At 38.2% G+C, this 26,113-nt stretch overlaps 1 protein-coding gene across 2 annotated transcripts in view; it reads right to left on the minus strand.

Annotated features, from left to right (window-relative positions):
• The window catches only part of SNTG1 (syntrophin gamma 1), a 533,703-nt gene that overhangs the window by 89,790 nt on the left and 417,800 nt on the right, over positions 1-26,113 (minus strand). For both annotated transcript variants that reach the window (XM_043539635.1, XM_043539634.1), the window contains exon 12: positions 24,405-24,443. In XM_043539635.1, the coding sequence (XP_043395570.1) occupies positions 24,405-24,443 (39 nt within the window). The remainder of the gene's footprint in view (positions 1-24,404; positions 24,444-26,113) is intronic.

Genomic DNA, 26,113 nt, shown 5'->3' on the forward strand with positions numbered 1-26,113 from the left:
AAATGTGACAACCACCTGGCCTGAAGATATTTAATATTTTTGTAGTATGGTAAGTAATTTGTGTTCTGCTGGTAGTTTCTCTTTCCCACAACTCTGATTACATTTTATAAAGTTTGTACTTCTACTATTCATCAGCCTAACAGGATAAAGTCACCCGTGCTATGTGGATGTATTGATATTTTAAATTTGATTACTTCGATACTAAAGCAGCCATGAGATATTTTCCCCTTGACTCTACATCTTAAGAGAAGAGAAGAAGTTAAACTGATTTTGCAGACAATCTCCTTTACTGAGGATTTATTAACAAAAAAGGGCTTTTCTCTTTCAAGCTAAAATACCACCATCAAACCTACAGAGGAACTATTAATCAAAACACTATCAGATTATCAGTAAGTATAATTATAAAATTCCTTTACTGTGATTTAAATGAATGAAACATAGCAATACTGATTCTAAAGAATAGAAAGGTTGGCCCAATATATGAGTGTTTTATTTTTTAAAATTATTTTCTAATACAGTGGCCTCAAGTTCTTATGAATAAATTAGACATGTGAAACTGGAGAAAGCATAGGTGCTGCATGCATTAAGATGATGGGAAAGGGATAAAAAATATCCTGTCTTTCAGGAGATAAAATGGAATCCATAGCCTTGTGATATTTTAGATTTTGATAAACATGCTCACTTTGATTCAAAGACAAAATATTGAACAACAATGGGAAGCTCATTAATTTAAAATGGACAGTTTTTAATTCTGGAGATCGATGGCTCATTTATGCAGTGTGATAAATGTAAAGAAAAACTTTAAAACACAAAAGATAAACCAAGGAATTATGTACCATGGCAGGTCCTTCTGATCCTGCACAAGGATCTGCAACCGTGGACTCCATCACAAAATCTCATTCAATTTAATTGGATTCCACATGGAAAGAAAGAACAATGATTCTGAGTCCCTTTGCAGAACTAGGACATAAAGATCCTTGGCTGCATACATACAAACACTGAACTCATCATATATCCAATCATATATATGTAGAATATAATTTAAATATCTATCCACTGAGCTGAAGGAGTATCGCTTCTAATTCAGCCAGTAAAGGGAACTGAGCGGTGCATCAGGCAACTTCATGTATCATAAGTGGTATGGATACTGCACACCCAAAGAAAAGGAGTGGAGGCTCTAAAGGAATAAGGCATGACCAAATGCTATGGACATTTAGACATTTGAATAGCATTTTCATCTTCAAGAAGCAGCAGCTTTGTTTGAGGACTGCCAACCTGCTCAGTCCTGTCACATGTCAAAATGAGAACCAGTCTTATTTCTGATAAACTTCCAACCACAAAGCAATTTTTGCAGCTGTTGTAATTTCCAAAGGCAATAAGTGATGCAAAATTTATTAATTAAGTGCAAGTTGATTCTGCATTAAGGACTCAATATATTATTATGGCTTCTCAGATGAACCATGGACACTTGAAAAAGTCTCTATATCTACATTATAAATGAACCAGAACCCTCCTTTCAGTCAAAAATCCATATACACCCAATTCAAAATGTATTTACAGGATGCAGACGCTATAGCTGAGCAGGACAATAATTCATAACCTGATAATATGTATTTATTAAATCCACATTTCATATCTTCCCAATATGTTGTTAAAATTATTTACTTACATAGTCTAAAAAGAGTCTCTCTGTCTAATGTATCATTTTCACAGTTTTAACGTGAATGTTTAATTTTACTTTTTAAAGAATGAAAAGATATTAAACTCAAGAAAATTATGACAAAATAATGCTAAATAAAGGTGAACTTGATAATTGAAAATAAAGCAATTCAAAGATGAGGACAGAATTACTGCCAATTTCCCTGGGAGTTCTCAGACTAACAAAATATTATGCGCAGCAGTAGAGTGGGGCAACAGGACAAAGATACAGCCAGAGGACAAATGAACATGTTATACAGCAGGAAGGTAGATCTTGATGGCTTGGTGAAGAGCTTTGATAACTGTTGCCCCACCGCTACTGACATTCTTGTCCCAGTTTAGTACTCCCAGAGTTTATCATGGTTTATGGTTAAACAGAAAATTCACTCAAACAAAAAAGCTGGGAAGAAGATTGGAGCCTGGTTCAGCTACAGTCAGTGGCAAAAGCAGCATTGACTTCAACAGGGTCAGGGTTCCCCCACAAGTGAATAACTGTTTTTAAAGATATCAAAAGATTCCATTGTGTCTGGATGTGAGTGAATAAAAGAGCAATAATAAATATGAAGAAAAATATTTTGCTCACATGTAGACATGGAAAAACAAATGCCTAGCAGAGCTGGCCAGGGTTCTGAAGTCTGGCTCATTCAGAAAATCTGTTCCTTGAAGCAGTCTTGCCATTTTAGATCTGTAAATGATTTTCTGTCTTCCTCACTATGCAAACAGGATTATTAAAGACAGGTTCTCTGCACCAGGAACAGAAGGCCAGGTTTACCAATATATAAAAGAGAAAGGCCACACATCCATCTCCATGATCCTTTCTCAGTGATTCTTATGCATTCTATTCTTATTTTTTCTGCTATGGAATGTGGGATGCCAATAAGGCTAAACTATAAGGAGATTTAATTACCGCTCAAACTACTTGATATTGAAGATCTGTTTGCTTGTAATCCAGTCTGAGGCCTACCTTTTGGGGGGATGCTGATTGAGGAACACATTGGAGAAAATCAGGAAAGGATGAGATTTTTAAATGTTTTACACTCTGGTTTAAGTGGGCTTGTGGCCTCAATTACATTGTTAATTTTTGTAATGGCTAATAATTAGAGCTGCTCAGGATTTTTTCCAGCAAAACAGGTAAGTGCTTTGCTGAATCAGTCACAAGGTAAGGTCCACCCGATCTATGAGACTAAGTGAAGTGAATACAATTGCTTTATAGGGATTCTGTTAATTTCTTTTGGGCAGATTCCCATCTTTGTTGTTAAATAACTAATCACCAACTCCAAATGCCCCCTCATATGGAGTCCTTCAGGGATCATATTGAACAACAGCAGCAATGTGTATGCAAAGTCACTAGGAGAATAGATAAGGCAGCATGCCTTGATGTATCCTCAATCTGCAGATACTCAGATGTATCTTACTGTCCTATATGATCATTGTTATTCCACCTCAGTGCTAAAATTCTGCATTGCTTGGTGCATATAACACGGCTGATTGAGTCTCAACATGGATATGACAAAGCTCACAGAGGGGTAAAATACTTATTTTAATAAAAAAGAATTGCCATTTTGTTCATGTGTGTGGAGGGGAATTACTTTCACAAAGTTGTTGCTTTATTTCATTTTAGAGAATTATTCTTTCAATTCCCCTCACCCCAGAGAATTTTAGGCCTCATTCTTATATAATAGGACTGATTCTTGCAGTAGCTATGATAAGAATCCTTCACATAATAGAGACTCATATGTCTATATTTTCATAGCATTAACTTCACAATTCCAAATAAATACATTGGGAATTGTGCAGCTACGTCTCCAGAGCTCGTTGCTTTGAAAATGTATATTTATTAGTGTAAATCCCTTGTTTAAATAAGCTTTTTCTCCTTTCAACATTTGTTTAGAATGTTTCACAGAAAACAGAGACATTCCACAATAGACAAGGGTTTATTGCATGTGGTGTGTGTGTGTGTTTGTTTTTAAGATGATGCTTCAAATAGAGCTGGCAATCTTCATCCTTCACTGCTCAACACAGGTGTATTCTTTTCTCGAGTAATCCACTGACAGGAATGCATCAGGTTCTATTAGTATTCATCATGCAAGGTTTTTTATATGTATTTTGTGATGGTCTTCATTATAGTCCCAGGGAATATTTGTATGTGTTTAACACCTCCCCCCATATATTTTATCAAAAGCAATTGTTTACTGGACAATTTTGTCTTCAGTTCTAAGCAATATGCTAGGTCAGTAATTTATGATTGAGATTGTTGTGTTTTCCTGACAAAGCAAAGGAGAATTCTTTCCCCCAGTCCTTGACCTAACAATGATTTGGCTTATTAAACTCTGCAGACAAGTACTCAAATCAGATAAACATTTAGGCTTCTACAGTACTCTCACTATATGATTCTTAAAACAATCCGTATATGGGACAACCTGGTAAAAACGTAAATACAGTGAACAAATTGAGCTGTATCTTTAATCTTGCATGGTGCCATTTTAAACTTAATGGGAAGTATTACAGCCTGCTTTATTGACATTAAAAATCTGACTTGATGTAGGAACTGCTTTGTATGGTAGCACAGACTTAGTGCACTTTAGAGTCTCTCACTCCTTCGCACTCACTTTGCATTGCAATGAGGTATAGCAGATACTTATGTGTGTGGTCAGTGGCATAGAACATAGGTTCTCAAGTGAGGGGACTGTGTCAAACTTTCAAGGGAGGCATGGCTACAGATACCAGAGGTGTGGGGGAGGGTAAAGGACCATACCTCTCCTCCTTTTTAAACAGGGGAATTATGCCCCCCCACACACTTTTGAGAACTTGAATTTGACAGGGGAACAATGACGAGGGGATGTGCCCCTCCGCCTTGGCCCCTGACAAGCTGGATGGCGTAAGGGCAGACCTCCTTCCATGCTGGCAAGACAGAGCGGGGACCAAACCAAATCTGAGTAAGCAGCATTGCCACCTGGCATACGAGGTCACAGCACTGCTCACGTGTAAAGGTAAGAGGTACTGTTATAGTACCACTCGACTTGCATTTTGATTTAAGTAATTTGACTGATATCGCCTGATCCAATGCATTAGCAACACTGGGTGGCAGTATCCTCGCTATCGTAAGGCGGGGTGAGATCAGAGAAAAAAAGAAAAAAAAACCCAAGGCTAACATGGAGCATGATTCAAAAAATGTTGTGAAACCCTGGAATACAATAAGGAAAAAGAAATATGAAAAATAACTAAGACACTAGCACTAAAAGTAATTATTGACATTATGAGGGGTTATCCTTCTCCCCTCCCTACCGTTTTCTCCTAGCCTAATACCCATTTCAGCACCTTATGTTTTGGAACCCTCCATGGAAGAGTAGCCCCCTCATACATGAGCTGCTTACTGCTAGATTATTTAATTTTAAATGAACTCATTATTCCCATTACAAGGGGATCAAAGGATTAAATACATTAATGTATTTAATGTACTTGAATTTCCTTGCTGGTAAGAATTTAATTTCCTCTTCACCCTATTATCATAGGTAGCTTGAAAATAGGGGTTATTTTTAAGCATAAAGTAAACTTTTGAAAAAATATGATGGGGATTTAAACTAAAACTAGAAAATAATTTTCAGCTACTTGCACATTAAATTAGGAGGGTCTTCCCATTCTTCTCTATGTAACTGAAAAATAGACTTATCATAATATGAAAAAAATGAATCATAATATTTGCTCACTTGAACACAGAAGAATATAATCACAGAGAGAGTAAACATTTTAAGCAGGCAAGAATTACTACACTGAGAACTACAGGTAGTACAACACAGAGTAACCAGCCAGAATGATATTTGTAGTTTATTACTGTACTATGTTTCATAGCTGAGCTCTGTGACACTCCTGCAGTGCATTTCTAGCAACTTCAGATCTAACCTTAGTTCAAAGCTCATTTTGTTTGCTAATTGAAACCCACATTTGTGAAAGGGTCACAAGCATAAACTCAGGTTGTTCCCCATGCCCCTTGGCCTTCTGCCATCCCCTAACAAGTCCAAATGACTTGTACTTCCCTCACTAAAATTCTGGGTGGCCCACTTTGCACCTTCCTACTTTTCACGTCAAGTACGGTTAGCCATTCCTTTCACATCCATCAAGTAGTTGGGGTACTGTCTTCTACAAGCTGGGTGCTTAAAGAGGCTACTGGCTACAGAATTTGCCTGCCTATCCGTCCCATAGTGCTCTCACTCCCCGTCTCTATTAATCAAGGAGATGAAGATACCTCAATCCCTCACCCTGGTTGCAGGTTAGTAGGTAGAATTTATTTTCAAAAGAGTCTTTTTCCCCCTCATTTAAGTTTTTAAAGTGCTCACTCATTGCAACAGATTCCTGTGATGACAAAGCCAATTTGAAGACTAATTGGATAACCACATGCATTTGTCAAAATGACAGAATTGAAACACTAAGTTGTTTTCCCCCTAAGGATTATTCAGGTCAATGAACAATTTCATGTAGTTAAAATTCATTACAGTATGAATGTGTTGTTGTTAATAGAGGACAGATTACGTTGAGGAAGCATGGCTCCCAATGGTAAAGATTCTTCCAAAGGAAAAAAAAATACTTACCATTCCTGATACACATCAGAAAACTCGAATGGAACTTTCTTTGCAGAGCCAAATTTTGATGCAAGCAGCAGGCTTGGACACTGATTTATACTGCCACTTTTTGTCAAAGTAATAGGAGATGGCAGTAAAAAAAAGATTTGGTCTAGTTATGCCTTAAGGATTAATGGCTGAATCATTTTTAAATACACCAACTAGAGTGGGCAGTTATCTTATGCACAAACGTGCTGAATGTGTCTTTACACAGCATGAGTTACTTAAAATTCTCTCTGTGTCTGGTCAAAATGGAATTAGAATGCAACACTTGCCTAGCTAATAGTTAAAGAGCCAATTGGTGAAGTTAATATACTTTTTGTTTTCTCTAGAGTGATCTGGCTTCTTCACTTCCATAAACTTCCTTTCTTCTTGTGGAGATTTTTCTTGTTTACTTGTCACATACATCATCTTCATAGCAGTATAACACACCCTTGATCAGGTTAATTAGGCTGCTAGTTTTATCATTGAAGGGATCCCATCCTTCTGCCTTCAAAAGAATTTTACAGCCAACTTGAAGACTCCAAGACATTCTTTGTCATTCTCAACAGAGCAGCTGTCAACATTTTGATAATGAGAGGATCCCCATACATTCTGGCTACAAAAACTTAGTGTATATCATAGTGTCATCATCCTCTCTCATTGCTGGTGCACAACTGCAGCCATGGTAAAGTATTTTCTACTGAAAAAAATCATCTCTGTAAAATAAGGACAGATTTTGAACTGACTGCTTGCCCATTTCTCATCTACTGAACTTATTAATGGAGTTAAGTATGGTTGTGAGAAGGTGACAGGGTTCTTGATATTTAATGTAGAACAAGCTTTGTGATTTTTTCATGGCCTGTCACAGGGTGGCTGGCCACTATAAATTAAGCAGGTCCAGTCCCTCTGAGCCAGAACAGGTATTCCCAGTTTGGCCAATTAAGAGGATGGGACACCAGGGAGAATCAGAAATGGGGAGACCCGGTGACTCAGAGAAGTCAGTCAGGAAAAGGGTAGGTGAGAACTGCCAGAGACTAAGACTGGAAGAGGTTCCTGGGAAAGGCTGAAAGTAGGAAAGCAGCAAGAGGGGTTTGCCAGCTGACCTACCCAGAGACAGGCCAGAGAACAGCAGAGGGAATTGCCTGTTGATGCCTCTAAGCTGGAGAACTGAAGCAGAGGGCCAGAGAGGGCTGAAGGCAGACGACCGTTGAAGAGGTTTACTTGCCCATGTCTCCACATTGGACAGCTGGGTCAGAGGAATGGAGTGGGCTCATGGTCCAGGGGGAGTGATGAATGCTCTTTGGGTGAGGATGGTCTCCCTGCAAAGTGGCTGTGGGGGTTCCTGTTGGGAAGAACAGGGTTGTACAGCACCTGGAAGGGCTGGGGTGGCTGACCTGACACACAGAGAGGAAAGACCTGACAAAAAACCCAGGTATGGTGGAAGGCACCACTGTGTGGTATGTGGACCATCAAGGGACTACAAGTCTTGGGATTTTAGGGACTATATGCACAGGGGATGACAAATAGTCTATTTGTGGGGACTTATATTTTATAATATGTGGTGTTATGGGTGTGGTGCTATGTCCCATCTAGTGGCAGGAAGAGGGAGAGTGAGAGAGAGAAAGAAAAGAGTCTGCTCTACAGCCTTAGCTAACAGGCATATGGCTTTTAGCTCATGCAGTAGAGGCTCATGCATTTAGCTCCAGAGAGCTCAGGTTCAGTCTCGCCTGTCGACGACTGGGGTCTGTCGGTGTTACATTTGTAGTGTGTCTGTAACATAGCAGCTCAGGTAGAGTATTATTATGGCAAAAGAGCCTGGGATCGAGTTACTGGGGACTCAGAAGGAGAGAAACTGAGACAGGTGTGCCAGTTGTGCTGTGGCCTGCTGCAGGAGGGTGCTCCAGGAAGGGCTGCCCTATGACTACACCTCAAAAAAGATAAAAGATATAATAGACAGAAAAATCTGTATCTGAGTAGTATAAAGGTACTCCCCCTTAACTTCAGAAATGGTTTTGATCATGTTTAGTACTATCCAACCTCAAAGCATTCACAAGTCTTTCCCCCTACATGTACACACTGCAGAATTCTTACTTATATATTTAGTGAAGAGTTGTCTGCATTTATCCATGACTTTGTCGCCTTCAAAAAGTTTATTGTAACATGATTTACTTGCTGTATTTAAAAAAATAAAAATAACCATAACAAGCCACAACAGTGTGTTTATAAGTGGATGCCTCGTCGCTCCAAACCTAACCGATCTGAGCATGCACAAGCTGCACATCCTTTCCTTGGGTCCCAATTTAGGCACTGACCCTGGACACACTTAAGCACCTGGGTAACTCTGCTCATGAGCAATTCCATAGACTTCAGTGACTTCACATAAGTAAAATTATACATGTGCTTAAATGTTTGCACGATCAGGGCACTGATGCGATTAGCAATGCCTGAGTGTATATAACTGTTCATTTTCAGAACCCAATATTCAAATGTCCATACTCTGGTGAAACCAAAATCAAATTTCTCTGGAATAATACCATAAACTGTTCCTGAGTGAAGACCATTGGCAAGCCAAATTTTGACTTTTAAACCTCAGGCATTTTAGCTGCAAAAATGTTAAAGAGGTTGCCATTTGTATGATGTTTAGGAATAAGGGAAATGACCTATTAATACACACTCTGCTGTGGCATATTGCCATAGTTGGGACATCCATTGTAGCAGCCTGTGCATAGACACATAAGACTCTGAAGCTCAATGAGTTTTAATTTTTTTAAGACAATAAGAGCCCAAATTCACCAATTTTTTGAGCTTTGGAATGTATAAATATAAAACAAAATTACCCATAGTATTACACTGCAGTGCTGAGGCTGATTCATCTTTTGAAAGAGAAATCAATGTTTGTAAATGAAAGAGGACAAAGTAATCAAGGAATGAAATTTCACTTTCAAGCCTATCAGAGGGAAGTACAAACCATGAATAATAAAAGAAAAAAACTGAACACTATAAAACATGTACTTGGCAATGTCACTTTAAATACAACTTGTATCACTGGTACTTTTTTCTGACCCACAAATTATTTGGAAGGCGAAAGGTCAAAATGGTTTTTTACACTCTGAGAAGCTTTTGGGAGCTAAAAATTCTTGGCTAAGGTTGCTGAGCCCCTTCCGAAATGCAAATGATATATAACTGGGGTAAAGTCATGTGGGCTTGATTCACTGCTCACTGAAGCGAATGGGAAGAGTTCTATAGACTCTTCAGTAGGCATGGATCAGGTCCTACATACTTCTTTGCGCAGAAAACACAAAAAGGTGCCAGAGAGCAGTACTTGTCAGAAAACCACAGCTGGGAAGGGAGGGCCGACAAGACCATTCGGTGGTTAGAAGAAAGAAAGCTATACAATGAATATGATACAGGCCTACTGGACAGGAATTAATTTCTTAAACCATAAGCTTTTTAAACCACACAAATATCTAAGAAAGGAAATATTACACATTATTGTATCAGGTAAAAAGGCCCATTGAGGAAGAGGTTCATTCTCAAAAGTGTATATAATGAATCAAATATAGTTTGAATGAATCCATTTCATAGTTACCCAGAAGGTTCAATGGCTTCCAGAGACAATTTACCAATAAATAATTTGTTAAAACAAACCACAAATCACTACAATACAAACCTCTTCTAGAATCAGGAACACAGAGCCAGATGTTTAAAGGAATTTTGGTGTTGCTCTCATCATCTTTGCAAGGCCTAACTGACTTAGGAGCCTTCCTGCTGAAATCTGTACATACATTTGAGGATCTGGGTCCTAAGTGCCTAAGCCACTTTTGAAAATGAGATTTAGACTCCTAAGTCAGTTAGGTATTGCAAGACTGAGTGGAGTAATGCCTAATTACCTTTTAAAATCTGGGCCATATTAACACTGGACTACATCTGGGTGTAACTGATTTAACAAAGTCAGCAGTTCTCTTGTTATACAAAGTATAATGGAAATCTCTGTAGAATTATCTCATTGAAGTTAAATTTTACAGGCATCAATTCCTTCCACCAAGTGCATATAACCATCTTCCAGATAGGTTTGCTAAGAGAGTGACATATTGAAGAGGTTAGGTCCTATTGATGAATTACTGCAGTAACAGTTTGCAGCCACAAAGTATTACCCATAAACTATAAAAAGCTTAGCAGATGTGAAGATATTCTTTGCATCTCTAAATTCTCTACAGTATGTTCTCATTCCACTACCATCACTGATGCCACAATAAAAATATGGCATTATCATAAACTGGCAAGATAAAAATGTAATAGCCAAAACAGTCACACATTACTGTACTGAGGTATTCAGTTTTAAAAATAATTTATGGTGCTCTACTTAAGCATGATTGCTAACTAGGAAATACAATGTACCTTTCTTGATCTTAAAAATTCTTAGTGTGTTTCACTTAACAGTAATTACACATTACAACCAAATCTATTACTTCTATATCCAGGAGTTGCTGATCTGTCACAGCTTCATTATCCACCCTGAGGCACGCTGAACACTTAGCCAATATTCTTTTGAGTCAAAGTACATTTCAAAGACTTCTGGGAATAAATTCTCATCAGCAAGAGGGACAGAAGACATTACTGCACTGGGAAGCAGGATGCGGTGGCAGCAATTCCTGGCGAGAGCTCACTAACCTCGAACACATCAGCCGAGCCGTCTTCTTCCAGTGCACAATTTTGATCTAAATGAAGAAGTTGTAGCTTTGGACAAAATTTTAAAAAGTACGCAAGTGCATTTGATAATGGAAAATGAATTTGATGAAATGAGAGAAAAGTGTATAGTATTAAAAAAAATCACAAAGCAGTGACTAAATGCCACAGTTTGGCATTACTAATGATTACTATTATTGGTATCCACTGTATAATGCAGATTAGGTGAAACAGAGGTCACAGCTTTCAATTGTTCACTTTCTGTGAAAGTGAACTATGTTGGAAGAAAACAATTGAAGAAGGCAATAGTATAACCTCACCCAAACATCTGGAGGGAAAGATATTAGAGAGACAAATATAAAACCCTAATAGGCCTGAAAAGCTATATAATGCCCTTATCCCAAGCTTGTAACAGACACTGAATTTAACAGATAAAAAAATCTCATAACTAATGAAAATATGCACTATTATAATCATAGCATACTTCATTCTTGGTCACACACACATAATCTCTAATTATGGGAGAATATTATCAACGATATAATTTCAGGACCCTCTACTATTGCTATTTAAATGGGAGACCTCTCAGTGTACAAGAAGATTCATAATCCCAAAGCCATTATGATCATCTAGTCTGATCTCCTCTATAACACAGGCCATAGAACTTTCCCAAAATAAAAACGTAGAGTTTATCTTTTAGAAAAACATCGAATCTTGATTTAAAAATGGTAAGTGCTTGGTAAATAGTTCCAGTGGTCAGTTACTCTCACTATTAAAATGTATGCTTTCTTTCCACTCTGAACTTGTCTAGCTGCAACTTCTAGCCATTGGCTTGTGTTATACCTTTCTCTTCTAGATTGAAGAGCCTATTATTAAATATTTGTTCCCCTTGTAGATACTGATGGTCTGATCAAATCACTCCTTTAACCTTCTTTTTGCTAAACTAACTAGACTGAGATATTTGAATTTATCTCTACAAGACATGTTTTCTAATCCGTTAATCATTCTCGTTACTCTTCTCTGAACCCTTTTCAATTTATCATTATCCTCCTGAATTGTGGACACCAGAAATGGACAAAGTATTCTAATAGTGGTTGAAAAAATGCCAAATACAAAGGTAGAGTGTTCTCTAATCCTACTTGAAATTCCTCTGTTTATGCATCCCAGAATTGTATCAGCTCTTTTATCCACATCATCATATTGGGAGCTCATGTTCAGCTGTCCTCCACAACTCCTAAAACTTTTTCAGAGTCACTGCTTCCCAGGATAGAGTCCCCCGCTCCTGTAAGAACATTCTTTGTTCCTAGATATATACATTTAGCCATATTAAAAACACATATTGCTTTCTTGCATCCAATTTACCAAATGATCCAGATTGCTCTGAACCAGTGACCTGTTCTCTTCATTATTTACCATTCCCTCAATTTTTGTGTCATCTAAAAACTTTACCAGTGATGCTTTTGTTTTATCGGTGACTGATAAAAATGTTAAACAGCATAGGGGCAAGAACCAAACCCTGCAGGACCCCGCTGGAAACACACCACAGAGCATCAGTCATGATTCCCCATTTACAGTTTCATTAAGATCTATTGGTTACTTTTAATCCACTGAATATGGAGCAATGCATAAATACTGCAGGTAAAGGTATTGAATCCTCAGAATGCAGATATAGTATATGAAATCTATTGATATGGACACAGCAGCAAAATGAGGACAGACACATGCACGGAATTAAGTGGCAGGCAACAACTTTAACACAAAGGAGGGGAGGTACCCGCCCATCACCCTACTTTCCTACACCAGGCATTTAACTGGTTCCACTGTGGAGGTTACAGGGCTCCTTACCATATAACCCGTAATGTGGGGTAGGCTCACCTCAGCCTGCCCCCGCAGGACTCAGCGTTCCCTGAGTCCTAGCATCTTCCCCACCATGAGGGGGATACAGGATGCAGGAGGGTGGGAACCTCAAGCGCCACCAGGTCTCAACCTATCACATGAGCCCAAGGCCCACCAGCAAAATCCCAGGACTTTTACCTCTGGGAGCTGTTCATTTCATTCTTTTAACTGTGATGGAAACCAGCCAGACATTGCAGCTAACAAACACTATCACTCAAGTACCTCAGGTAGGTACTAAACACGGTCCTACACAACCCACTTTGGCTTGAAGGTGCTGCCAAGAAGCCAAAAAATGCACTCGGCTAATTGGCCCATGGGTGGGGGGGGAATCCTTCCTGACCCACAAACCAGGTGCCTAATTCTAGTGAAAGAGGGGCTGGGGCTCAAGCAACTTTTTTTTTTTTTTTTACATTCATGACTGATGTGGTGATCCCAGAGGTGCTGGGGCTATGAACGGCCAAGCCTAGAGGTGCCAGAGCTTAGCCCTGGCAAGCCCTGGTACAAATTAAGTACTGGGTGGCCAGCTACACCTGCAGCATCTGTTCGGCCAGGTTCCCATTCTTAGTTCGGATGAGTAGTATGGGCTAATGAAACAGAGCCAAAGGAGGCTCCACATGGCCCCTGCCCTGGACTAAATTCTAGGAGCTGGGGAGTGCTGGCCAGTTAGCACCCTTCTCCCCTATGCGGTCCGTGGGTGTCAGAGACTCCTGGGGTGGGGGGAGCTACTATTGTCCCAGCATGAGTGTCTCCCTTTCTTGCCACTGGGACTATCCCCCTTTCACTGCTGATCCCAGCAAGTTCCCCCACATGTTGATGCAGGTGGGTGGCATTGTCCTGAATTTCCATTCAAGCAGCTTACAATAAAGTTTGCAAATTATAGAAACACTGAGTACTTCTAGTTCCTGGTGCAGGAGTGCCTGGTGCTGGAGGCGGACTGCCACATGCTACGGGATATCACAAAACAAATAAGATTAGAAGAAAACACTGCTATTCAAGCTTATGAAATAATCAATATGTTTCAATGAATCCTACTGTCTATATTTAGGTTTCTTTCATACTCCTTAACCTGCCCCACAGATAGTTTCTCACCCTACTGAAGTATTTCATAAGCCGCAGAGACTTGCTATCACAGGCTGTGAAGACCTTCTTTTAGAGAATTAGTCAGGGTGAAGAGAGAAAAACTATTATGGCTTATTAACAATATTGCCCAGTAGAATATTCAGCTCCCATTGCAATTAAATGGAGAAACTATTATTAGCCATTCTTTTTAGGACTTTGAGCTGAGCATTTTCGTTATATGACAATAGCTTGGAGAAATACAATGAATTCAGTTCTATAAAAATAAATTAAACATATTTGTCGACTGTACTTTCAGAAAATGAAACTAAAAATGTATCTCAGCAACTGCAAGGAAGGAATGTTATTCAGTAATGTCTGCCTTACTGAGCTGGAGCAAAGAAATCATGAAACAACGTACCTAAAACATTTCTTTGGTGGTTAAAAACACCGCAATGTCTGTCATCTATCTTAAACTTATTATAGCTTATTAACTAAATATGGTATTGTTGATGATTATATTATAAATCTATTTTTCTATGACACTTATATCACCAAACCCAGAAGGTCAGATTTCTTAAAATAATCTAGATAATTTAAGAATCACAACCAATTTATTTTAAATTGTGTAGTAGGTCAACTCTTCTCTTTCAGACTTCCATTGTGGAAGATACTCTGATAGAGCTCTTCCTATGTACCACTACCAGCTAAAGTATTTTAGGGATATGAGTGAGTGGAATGCCACCACCAGTCTGAGCCTCCACATATGCAAGCACTGGAACATGAAGGACTGATCCCACCATTGCTTCTCCATCACGAATGGGGGAAATGCTGAAGGCATCCTTGCATTGAACTTTTTCAAATCTCTCTGACTGTTCTCCACTGCCTTTGAAGTCCCACCTTGAATTTGTTATATTTATTTTCATTAAAAACCTCAGCTTTGCCTTGAGCATGAGACAAAAATTATCCTTAACAGCATCAGAGTCCATTGCAATCATAACTAATCAGATTTTTTTGAAAAATGCACAGGGTTTCATCATTATAAACACAATTTGGATTTCCTAGTCTGATTTTTATGTTCTAAATGCATGTCACTAGGAGACAGTCTGGCAATAGGATTTAAAAATAAATTCCTCAATCTTTTGAGGACTGGGGGTTTAAAAATTTGGTATTCTATGCGTTGTAAAATAGCATGGGCTTCATAAATCTCTGCCCAAGAATATATAAACCAAATGTTCTTCTGCGTGCTAAACCTGTACAACATATTTATTGCTCGGTAAATGACATCCCCGTTACAGTCTCTGTTACTAGGAGTAACTGCTTGAAAGGACAAAAAGTTTTATGTAACACATTATGAATTGAGAGTGACTTTTTAAAAAAAATCTTGTACATAGTATTTGTTTAGCTAGTCTATTATTTTTAATGTCAGTTCCACTTGGGATATCTTTACTAATTATTGCCTCTCAGCTTTGTTTTCTTCTGCGGTTACTCCATAAACCAACATTACAATAAGTATTTCTACTACCTACCATATTACTTTAGGAATCATATACTCATAGGCATAGCTTGACTATTATATTTGGAGGGGGGCTAGTGCTGGGTGGGGGACAGGAGCCCCAACCGCCGCTGCTGCATAGACCTAAGCCCAGGAGCTGCAGCCACTCTGGCACAGGCTGCCACAGCTGGACTTGATGGTGTCACTCGGTGCTGCTGCCTTCCTGCTGGGGCTATTACTGCTGCCAAGGGGATGCTGCATGCCAGGCTCCCGCTTTCTCTCACCACACGGACACACACAGCAACGTGGGCTCCACCGGCACCGCCAATCCAGCCATCCCCCCGAGCGGCTGTGGGGGGAGGAGGAGGAAGTCGGGGGGCTGCTGCAGCACCGAGCCTTGCCCCCCTGACCACGGTGTCCCCCTGACCATAGCACCCCTGCATAAGGCCAGCCCTGTTGTGGGAGGGGGGTGGCAATGCCTCCACCCCAAAAAACCCCTACACTCATGCAGGGTTAAGACTGCCTTCAGCCTGAACTTTAACTTTTTCTGCCTTTGGCCTGCCTAACTGTGTAAGCTTGACAATGTGTCATTTTTATACACATATACAGACTACACAAACTGGTTTTTTTCTTGTCTACTGAGAAGTTTCTAATTTCTGTGCTATGTAAAACATACATACACAGAAGGAGAAAGACATTGTTTAGCTAGATAAAGCTACAGTTAGGATTGTACATGCAGTATTTCATTAAGAGATCAATAACTAGGACTTTAAAAGTGCATTGATATAGGGCCTTAATAGATTTTCTTCCCTGGCCTCCCATGCAAAACAACGCTATTATTTGTAGCCAGCTGTATATTTGTACGTTCGAGGCACCAGACTGAAGAGATTTAATTCAGATGATCAATATTTTAATATGATGATACAATAAAATGATGCCAAATATTCTATAAAAGATATTAAGAAAATGAAAAATGGAATAAATATTTTATCTCAATTAGATGATGAAGTTTAAATATGCCAGTGTGAAAAGGATACACCAATAAAATGTCTAGTGTCTACTGAGTTTCTGCTCCTGGTATTAAAATAATGATAAGAACAATATTAACTTTTTGATAGCATTTAATCTGTGGATCTCCTTGCACTTTACCAAAGGAGGTAGGTAGCATTATTTTCCTTTTATCATTGTGGAAATTAAGGCAAAAATAGGTGAAATCACTTGCCCTAATTCACCAAGCAGCCCAATGGCAGAGCTGGGAGTAGAACCCAGGTCACCTAAGTCCCAATCCAGTGCCCCATCCCATGGGGTGCACTGCCTCCAATCATACAAATCTCTCACAATTGTATTTCTTGTCCCACTTGTTAAAGAAAAGAGGAATATCAATAGTTGATTGTGATAGGTAAAGCTGTGCAGTGCTATATTTTCCGGCGTTAGGAAGGGGAGTGACAGATCAGGTTTTCATAGACGCCACAATATTATAGGAGGTGCAATCAGACTATTTGAGCACATATAAGACAGGGAATGAAAAAATAAGATGCCATTGTAGACATTCCCTCTCCCCACCTCCCCCCCCCCATACATTGTAATTAAAAATAACTTCAAAAGGTTCTTGGAGTCCCATGTGTTTCTTCAAGAGCAGATACTACTAGTTAAAGTATCTGCTTCATTGGTTCCAATTAGTTTATTTAATTGACACAATTCCCCAAGAAATAATATTTCTGTAGACTTATTGAAGATTTTCATTCTTGTCTAATAAAAATAATATTATCCTTAGGAACTTTTAGACTCTCGCTTTAGGCAGTAAAGGAGACATCACAATAAGTGGTTACAGTTCTAACATCATCTTCAGTTGAAAATTCGAAAATGATCATAAAGAACAAATCCACATCTGATAAGTACGCACTAAGCTGAGTTTATTAAGTTGAGCTTTACAGAGACTGGATGTTGTCCCCATATTTGGCCTTTCTAAATATGCCTAGATATAATGGAGAAACCTGCCTTTTAAGTTGAAGTGTTATTGTGACAAGTTCATTTTTTGGGTTAGTCACCTCTTTTTGACATCTTGTGTGAGGACAGAGAGGTCCAGCACATGGCCATCATTTAGGACATCTGTTTGTAGACAAATGCTCTGCTTGCACAACATTATTTCTTTGTGAAACAGGCCTGCTTCAGTGCCTGTTTTGATGGTAGTTAAAAAAACAAAATCCAACAATAAAATGTAAGTGACCAGAATGCAAACGTAAAACTATTAAAATCATAAATGAACATTTGTTGCTTTACCAAATGCTGCTCACACTATCAACTGTTGGCTCAAACATCTTCCAAATATCACTTTTTAGAAAAAATAGAAATCCTTTATTTGTCTTAGTCATTTGTAATGGGCCTGTCATTGTACTATCCAATGAAGACTTAACAACGCCAATATACAACATCTAATACTTTTTTCTTTAAAAGACATACCAACGAATAACATTTGTTGGTGTTTACAAACCTACTCTAATAAAGACATCTTTTCTTCTACTTTACAGCCCATCTCCTCCATGGAGAGAAAGAGGGGTGTAAGTTTTAAATATATGTATATTTCCTTTTTTGTTCAAGTGAAATATAAATACTTAATCAATATAAGAATTTCTAGGCTTTAAGTTATGGAGTAATCTATGCCTAGCTGCATGTAAGGCTGACAATGCAATAGAAGGCAATGATCACCGCAGAATTTACACCGTATTGTGCATTTCTGCTTAATTCAACAGAATGAATTCAGCTTCCCCTCAGAGTTTTAATAAACACTTGACAATAGGAGCTTCATTACAGACTCTTCCCCCTCAAATAAACTCGATCAAAAACTTCACTGTGACAACAGATGGTGATAGTACAGATGTACCATAGGACCTGAAAGTTCATTAACTGTCAGTCATGAGATTCAGAGTGGCAATTCTGAGGAGCTACAATTATGACATATTGAAAAATAATTAACTCAATAGACCTGCAAAGTCAAAAACCCCAAATGAGGCAGAACATAAACACGGGCTCCCATGTGCTGCTAGAACCATATTAAGGGTATTTTATTTGAGTAACATCTCACTTTTTAGCAGAACATCCTGTTCCATCATTTCACTTTTTAAAATATTATAAAAGTGATGTCTTTTGGGAGGTTATAATCCCACAAGCAAAACATTTGTATGTTTCAGCACAGATGACTATCACTCAAACAGATGTTAACCTATCAACCTGCCCAAGTAATGACATTCACCTTTATGACTGGTGTAAAGGTCCCTTTATTTCTTCCTGAAGCTGGCATTTTTGGTGGCTAATGAAATGGCTAATGGAATGGCAATATAGCAGAAAGAATGGTAAAGCTCCAGCAGTTTTTGGATGGCTGGATGAATTTTCACCTGCTACAGAAATTTGCTTCTTAAAACAGAAAGAAACATTCATGTAGTGTGTAAGCACAATGTGCAAATATTGGACAGTACATTCCAGTGCTATTTTCTTCAGTATAATTACTTAAAGAGCAGTTATCTGATTTACTTATAAAAGGTTAGTCTTGGCTATTTCCTCTAAACAGAATATCAATTATATCACTCAATAGCAGCGTCTCATGTACATATCGTTTTCTTTTTAAGTGGGTCAGCTCATCACTAATACCATGTAATTGCAATTTGTGCTTTGCCTCTATAGCACAGAAGGGTGATGATCATAATGTACTGGTGAGAGTGAAATTTAATGTAGAAGTAAATCAATAACATAGAAAATTACTCAGCTGATTATAATATACTCCCTGATATTGAATTTACCCCCAAGGTTACTGCCAGATTTAGTAAGGGGTGGGGGGGTGAAGGCACACAAGTCTGAGGGTATGTAAAGGAAATCCACAGCAGAATATAACCAAATATTGTACAAACCTAACCAAATATTATAGCTACTTCTCTGTGTGGGAGTGCAGTAAGGGGAACCCAAGGAGTCACCATCTCCTTGCACAGCACAGCCTCTGACTGCACTCTCCTGAGCACAGACTACAGAGGCTCTTCCCTTTGCACACCTCAAAGGTTGCACTGCACCATCAAAGAGGTTGGACATACTGGCGTGAGCAAATGTGCCCCATTTTAGCATGGTACAGCCTGTGTAACCCCATGTGCTCCACAGAGCACAAGGAGGGATGCTTTCCTGCTCCAAGAAAATGGGAAATTCTGTACCTGAGACTAAATTTCTCCCCAGTCTTCCCTTGGAGCTGCACAGTTCTCTACCATCCACAGCCCAGGGCTGTCCTTTAAAGACACAAGCATTTTCTTCTTACCTGTGCTTAAGTGCCTTGATCTTTGAGGAGTCGTACAATATTTTTTGTAATTAAGAGAAAATAAGTTTAAAAACTGAGATCATAAAAAAATTGCAGCAATGCAGATTAGTTCAGGTATTTCTTTGCAAACTGTCCGGTAGGTAGATATAAAATAGATTAAGACTTGATTTTACATACATAGCACTTTTAACACTCAAAGTGATCCTCCAAAGTACTTTACAATAATGTAATAACTGTGCTCAGAAAGCTACTGGAATGTTCCGTTAGCTCGTCTATAAATATGATCCTCAAAAAAAGAAGGGAATACTGATCAGGTTACTAACTTCAGAAAAGCATGATGAATCCTTGAATTACCAATTGGAGAGTATTTACAAATGGGCAGAAGAAGGGACACCTGTTTCATGATTAACATGGTACTGCCTGTGTTTTAGCATCATGTAAATAATCCAGAGTAATTTTAATGCATGAGATATAAAAAAATGTAGTATACATTTAAAATTGGGGGAAGAAACTGCTAGATTTTAATCCAATATGGGGAAAAACTAACTTTGAATCCAGCCCTTTATAATTTTCAAGGATGATTAGATTCAAAACCATGAATGCAAGCCCTCTCTCACTGGTATTAGAATGGATGTAGGATGGATAAAAAACTAGAAAAGTTTGGGTGCAGCTGAAAGTTCATGAGAACAAAGGATTTTGAAAGTTTCACTCTTTAAGAAGGTGCCAGGTCTCTGAAATTTTCAGTCAAAAATTTCACTTGGCAGCACTGAATATGTTACCATTGAATCCAAACTCAGCCGCTAGCTATGATTCAGCCTTAAATCTAAACCCTAACTCCATTTTAAAACTAATTCTCATCTGAACAATATCTCAACACCCTATTAACTCTCCAATCATGATGCACGTTCCATGTGGATCACAAATGAAAACTGAGAGTCCCAATAGCTGGTGAGGGAACATACCCAGAATTAGCAGCAAGATCTCCAGCAGCTGGGAGGCAGGTGAATTTGGCTCCCCTTGCCAAGAAGGGAGGTTGGTAGGAAGGTCTGTTTCAGATCTCTAATCCAGGAGGTCTCTGGCAGGCTGTGAGGTAGATTTCAGATTGAGATTTGTCCACTGGCAAGAAGTTACAGACTTATTAGGATGAACAACATAGAGGAGGATTGGGGTACTCATGACGGGGTAGTGTATGAGATCAGGACCCGCAAATGGATATACACTACATGTCCTTTTACCAAGGAAAAAAAAGTATATTAGTCTGCAGTGTTGTAAGGGTCAACAAAGAAGTCAGTGTTACTTTTTTGAACTCACTCTAGCCTCCTGTCTCTCTCAGGAGCTGACATTGTCAGTACTTCATACAACAGCTGCAAAACAGTGATGAGCTCCAAGAAAAGGTGACATCTGTGTTTCCTGCCAAGGTGGAACAGGTCAAATATAGAAGCCCTTGGCTATCACCCTGAGATATTCTAGCCTTCCTGCCTATCTGATAAAGGGCCTGATCCTCTTTCCACTGAAGGGATTTCCGCACAAAATGTATGAAACTGTAATTTAAATCTAGGTTTTTCTTCAATTACTTGTATTTATTTTATTAGATAGCATTAGATATGGAGAATGGATAGGGTTCCGAGAAAATAAAAATATCATTCGGTTCTAAGATTGTGCTTATTTTACAGTGGTATTTTCTTTACAGCCATCACCACACTACTATTATATTCTCCTTCCTCAGCCTCCCCTAACTTTATTCTCCCCATTTCCCAGAACCTTCCTGACACCCAGCCCCTTAAGGACACATCCTATTCCTTTGACCCTTTTCCATCATAGAATCATAGAAGTGTAGGACTGGAAGGGACCTCAGTAGGACCTCAGCAGGCAGGAATAAATAATAACTAGACCATTCCTGAGAAGTGTTTGTCTAATATGTTTTCAAAACCTCCAGTGATGGAGATTCCACAACGCCTGTCACCATTTTGTTCCAGTGCTTAATTACCCTGACAGTTTAAGTTTTTTTAACCTGAGCAGAACACAGAGAATGAAAAAGAGAGAGACAGACAGGCTGAAGGACCTGCTGAAAACATAATGTCTGACCGTAGAAGGTGAGGTTTTGGGGTCAGAGGGGCAAGCTGAAAAGAGTGTTTCTGGTGCTGTGATAAAAGCAAGTTTTTTGCTGTTTGATTCCGTCTGTGGACTTTGCACATTCTTTGTAAATAAACAGAACAGCATCAAAGAATTGCACCAATTTCTCTGCCTAACTGCAACAACCTAAGAGACCCCAAATTTTTGGATAGCTGTTTAGCTCAAAAAGGGTTAACGCTATTTTAGCTATAGCTTTTGTAAAATGATAGTCTAATATAAATATATTTAATCACTTTCAGTGACAATGACCTGTTCAATCCCCTCTCCCCCTTCTAGTTTTTACAAAGTAAAGTTGTGGCACCAACTCAGTCTCTTTAGATGTGATTCAGAGTCTATATTTAAAGAAAGTGCACATTTTGGTCCATATTTTTGCACTATGAAAAAACAAACACCTAATATATTTGCAAATTTCACTGCCAAGGGAAAATTCTGTATGAGGCTTCTATACACCCAGATCAACATAGATGAAAAAGCCAACTAATGTATGCACATCTGAAGCATTAATAATGTCTAAAATTAATAAAGTCAGTTATTTTAGTAACTGAAATTTTAGCAAAGGAGGATATTGATGAGAAAGCAAATGCCTCCGTATGGAAAAAACAGCAATATCTTTTTGAATCTCACTCAAACAATCTTTATATATTCAGCCAAATATTTTTGAATTTTGCAACTGATTTTGATAGCCAAATACTCATACAAGCCATTCCTTATTTGTAATAGTAAAATATAATATTCTCCATAACTTGTTTGTCAGCTGGTTTATTTGCAATAGAAGTCAGATAAAGATGTTTAAATTAGAATAGCTGATCAATATGGGCTCAGGGCTACAGAGAAGCATGTGTAATTTTACTCACCTGAGTAGACCTATTTGCTTCATTGGGACTTCATGTGTGTAAAGCTGTTCACATGTATTAGAGTAAGCCGTTCTGAGCCCTATCCTAGTTTCTGTTATTGTTTACTATATAGCACCTTACGTGTTCATGGGTTTTTAATTGGACATAAAAAATGAGGAAGCTATTTCCCTGAAAGTGTTTGCATACTAAACATATAAAAATATACAAAGTTTGAGCTAACCACTATAGCTAAAATATGATATTGTTAAGAAAATCCCCCAAACTAATTTCCCAGTCAGAACAATTTCAGAGTTCAAGGTTTCTTATTACATGGGCACATTAATAATGTACTTTCATAAAACAAACCAGTTAGTTCCTGTATCCCCATAGTTATTCAACTTCAGATAGACAATAACTCATTTTACTCAAATAAATATGGAAATGACAAAGGTACACAAGACTGTAATTTAATTAGCAGATAAATAATGTGCTGTTAATGGAACAACAAAATGGCTTGATCCTTCTCTGAAGTTCATGCTGGTGCCAGCTATATATTAGAAGACAGAAATTAGCCCTAAATCTGTGTGTTACTGGAATCTTTTCCTCACCAAACAGATATACAGTATTCAATTAAGACCACACAATATTTATCTTCAGTTCAAATCAAGCCAGGAAGGACATCTGATTTTGAAATCACTGATCTCCCAAATTCCTGCATCCTCATAGATCAGTAAATTATTTTCTTTCTATATATGAAATTCTCTAATCTGTCTACCTCCTTTCAAATTGATATTTTGGCTGTCTTCCCTGAAATTCTCTATAGTAAGTCCTGAGGGAAGAATGAATTAATTGCAGACTCCTTTATAGATAGCATGCCCAACAAGCTACTCAAGTCAAGAAAGTTATTTTTAAGCCAATGAAACTCTAATGAAGAGGAACCAAATGCCATTCTAATCACTGGTGCCAGGAGGTCCAGAATAGCAGAAAGCATTGCATACTTATGCACTAGCCTGCTGAACCATTATATTTATTATTTATATTTGTATTATTTTTGTTGATTGGTAATTAAAGTTGAGTGATGAATTCAGAAAAAAAATCCCGATCATTAAAATCTTAATTTGCGAGTTATCTTTTGTTTAATAAGCAATTTTGTCTTTCCTTATTTTCAGATCAGTCAGCAGCAGCCTTTATGCTACTGAATACTAAGTGATTTTACAGTAGCTGTTCTTGAAGAAGCTCAAGGTGAATTGACATCTTCAGTGAAAACAGATTTCTTATAGATACTTGTGGTGCAAATGCATTCTCTACTTCTGTGGATGATTAACAATCTTTTAGGAAGAGTGAGAGGGAGGGAAAATTCTTTTAAAAATCCAGGCCAGCTTTAATAATGAAAGTGTCACCAAAGAGGAGAATTTTTCAGAATGTCTTCATTCTCAAGACACAATATATTAGTATATAGAATATAATAATCCCACCCCTCTTTTCATTATAAAAGTAGAAACAAACATAGATGCATTTCGGAAACAATGGGCAAAATCCTTCTTTTCTTGAACACCTCAACATCCCTTCATTTCAGTGATCTAGTGTAAAGGAAGCCGATTAAGAGCTAGCATCCCTATCTTCTCTGAAAAAAACAAAACAAAACAGAGCAACAAAACAATTCCAACACAGATGCTATGCAAATTATTAATTTTCCAAATGTTTCTCTTTCTTACCTGCTGGTTTACGGGAAAATTCCTGTTGATTTTTTTTATCTATAAAAATGAATAAACAATTGATTAATAAATATACTAAATAAATGCAACAATAAAAGGCATTGTGGATGACATGTGAAACACTTGTGAGATATTGTCCTCCAGATAACACTGGTGTAAATCAGGAGGAACTCCACTGAAGTTAATGGAGTGATACCAGTGTCTAACTGTTGTGAATGAAAGGAGAATTCCTTAACTCAGTATATTGGATTGAGTGAAACAATTGTCCAAGCTTATAGAAATTACAATACATGCAACTTTCTTTCTGAACTTTACAGAATCAATGGAAAACAATCTCTATTTTTAGAAATTCACAAACCTTAATTTTAAGTGTAACCTTTGGGTAATATTTATATTTGGGTAAAAATAAATTTTGGGAAGCATCAAAATGTCTAATAACATGAGAACAGCTCTCAGTCCTTGAAGTCATTCAAGCTACATTGATCTAATAAATAGCAAATACCTACCCCTCCTAAAAACACAAGTTAAAAAGTAGAGATAAGCGCACACTAAGCCCATGGAATCATGGGGAATTCAGATGTCATGGCTAGCTGCTACTTCTATTTGAGTAGCACCAAAAGCCCAAAGCACAACACTTCCAACTATGGGAGAATCTGAATGCGCAAGAGACTTAGCTGTTTCTGTGAAGAAGAGTAAATCCATCCATTCGTGTGTGTATACACACACACACAGAATTTCGGAACAAGCTTAAAGAGAGCAAATCTTGCAACTCTACCATCTGCATTCTTAGATGAAACTTTAGAATTGATTTTAGAGTTTATTTTTCTCTCTCCTAAACCATCTTACTGCCAATTGTTTCTGTGTCTTAGGAGGAAATGAGAAAAATGCAATTCAAACATTAAACGATAAACCATATTGTCAACTAGGCATCAACGGCAAAGCCAGCCAGGTCCCCAAACCAGAACATAACATTTACACTACTCCAATGTAATGCATGACATTTTATGGGAACATAAGATGAATCACTAGAGAATGTGTTTCCGCCAAAGTTTATAATCTCATCTAAATAAACATCCACACATAAAGTTGAAAGAAGCACTTCAGTGGGTAAACTTAAAAAAGAAAAAAGTACTTTACCACAGTATCAACCCCCTCACCAGGTTATCAAGCAGATATTAAACACTCTGCAAGTCTTGAACAGGCAGTTCCCACAGCTTTGTTATCAAAGCATATTTAACACTGTCAAAAATTTGCCAGCAGCTGCTCAGTTTATTTTGGGTTCACCCTGACTCCAAAATGTCATGAGTCTCAAAGCAAAGCCTCCCCACAAAAGTCTTGGTATCCTCTGTCTTCTGGGTTCACCCTTGTCCAGGGAAAGAGAGTTGGAAGAGGAATATTCCAGCTGTTCCAAAATATTCAATACTATTATTGGACACTTATCTATCTTAAGGCACTTTTCACAAGAGCAGGTATATTAAACATAAGCTACACCTACACTTACTGCAGTGAGTAGAGTACAGACCCTAGATCCCCAGTTAGCATGGATATAAACAGCAGTGTAGATGGTGAGACATGGCTTAGGTGAGTAAAAGAGAGTGCACTACAAACCTGAACCCACAGGGTATATACCCTACACGGCTCCTACATGCCCAGCAGTGCCTCCCACATCTACACTGCTGTTTTTAGCAGTGTAGTGTCCTGCTGCATCC

This window comes from Chelonia mydas, chromosome 2, assembly GCF_015237465.2.
Source record: "Chelonia mydas isolate rCheMyd1 chromosome 2, rCheMyd1.pri.v2, whole genome shotgun sequence".
NCBI classification, from domain to species: Eukaryota; Metazoa; Chordata; order Testudines; family Cheloniidae; genus Chelonia; species Chelonia mydas.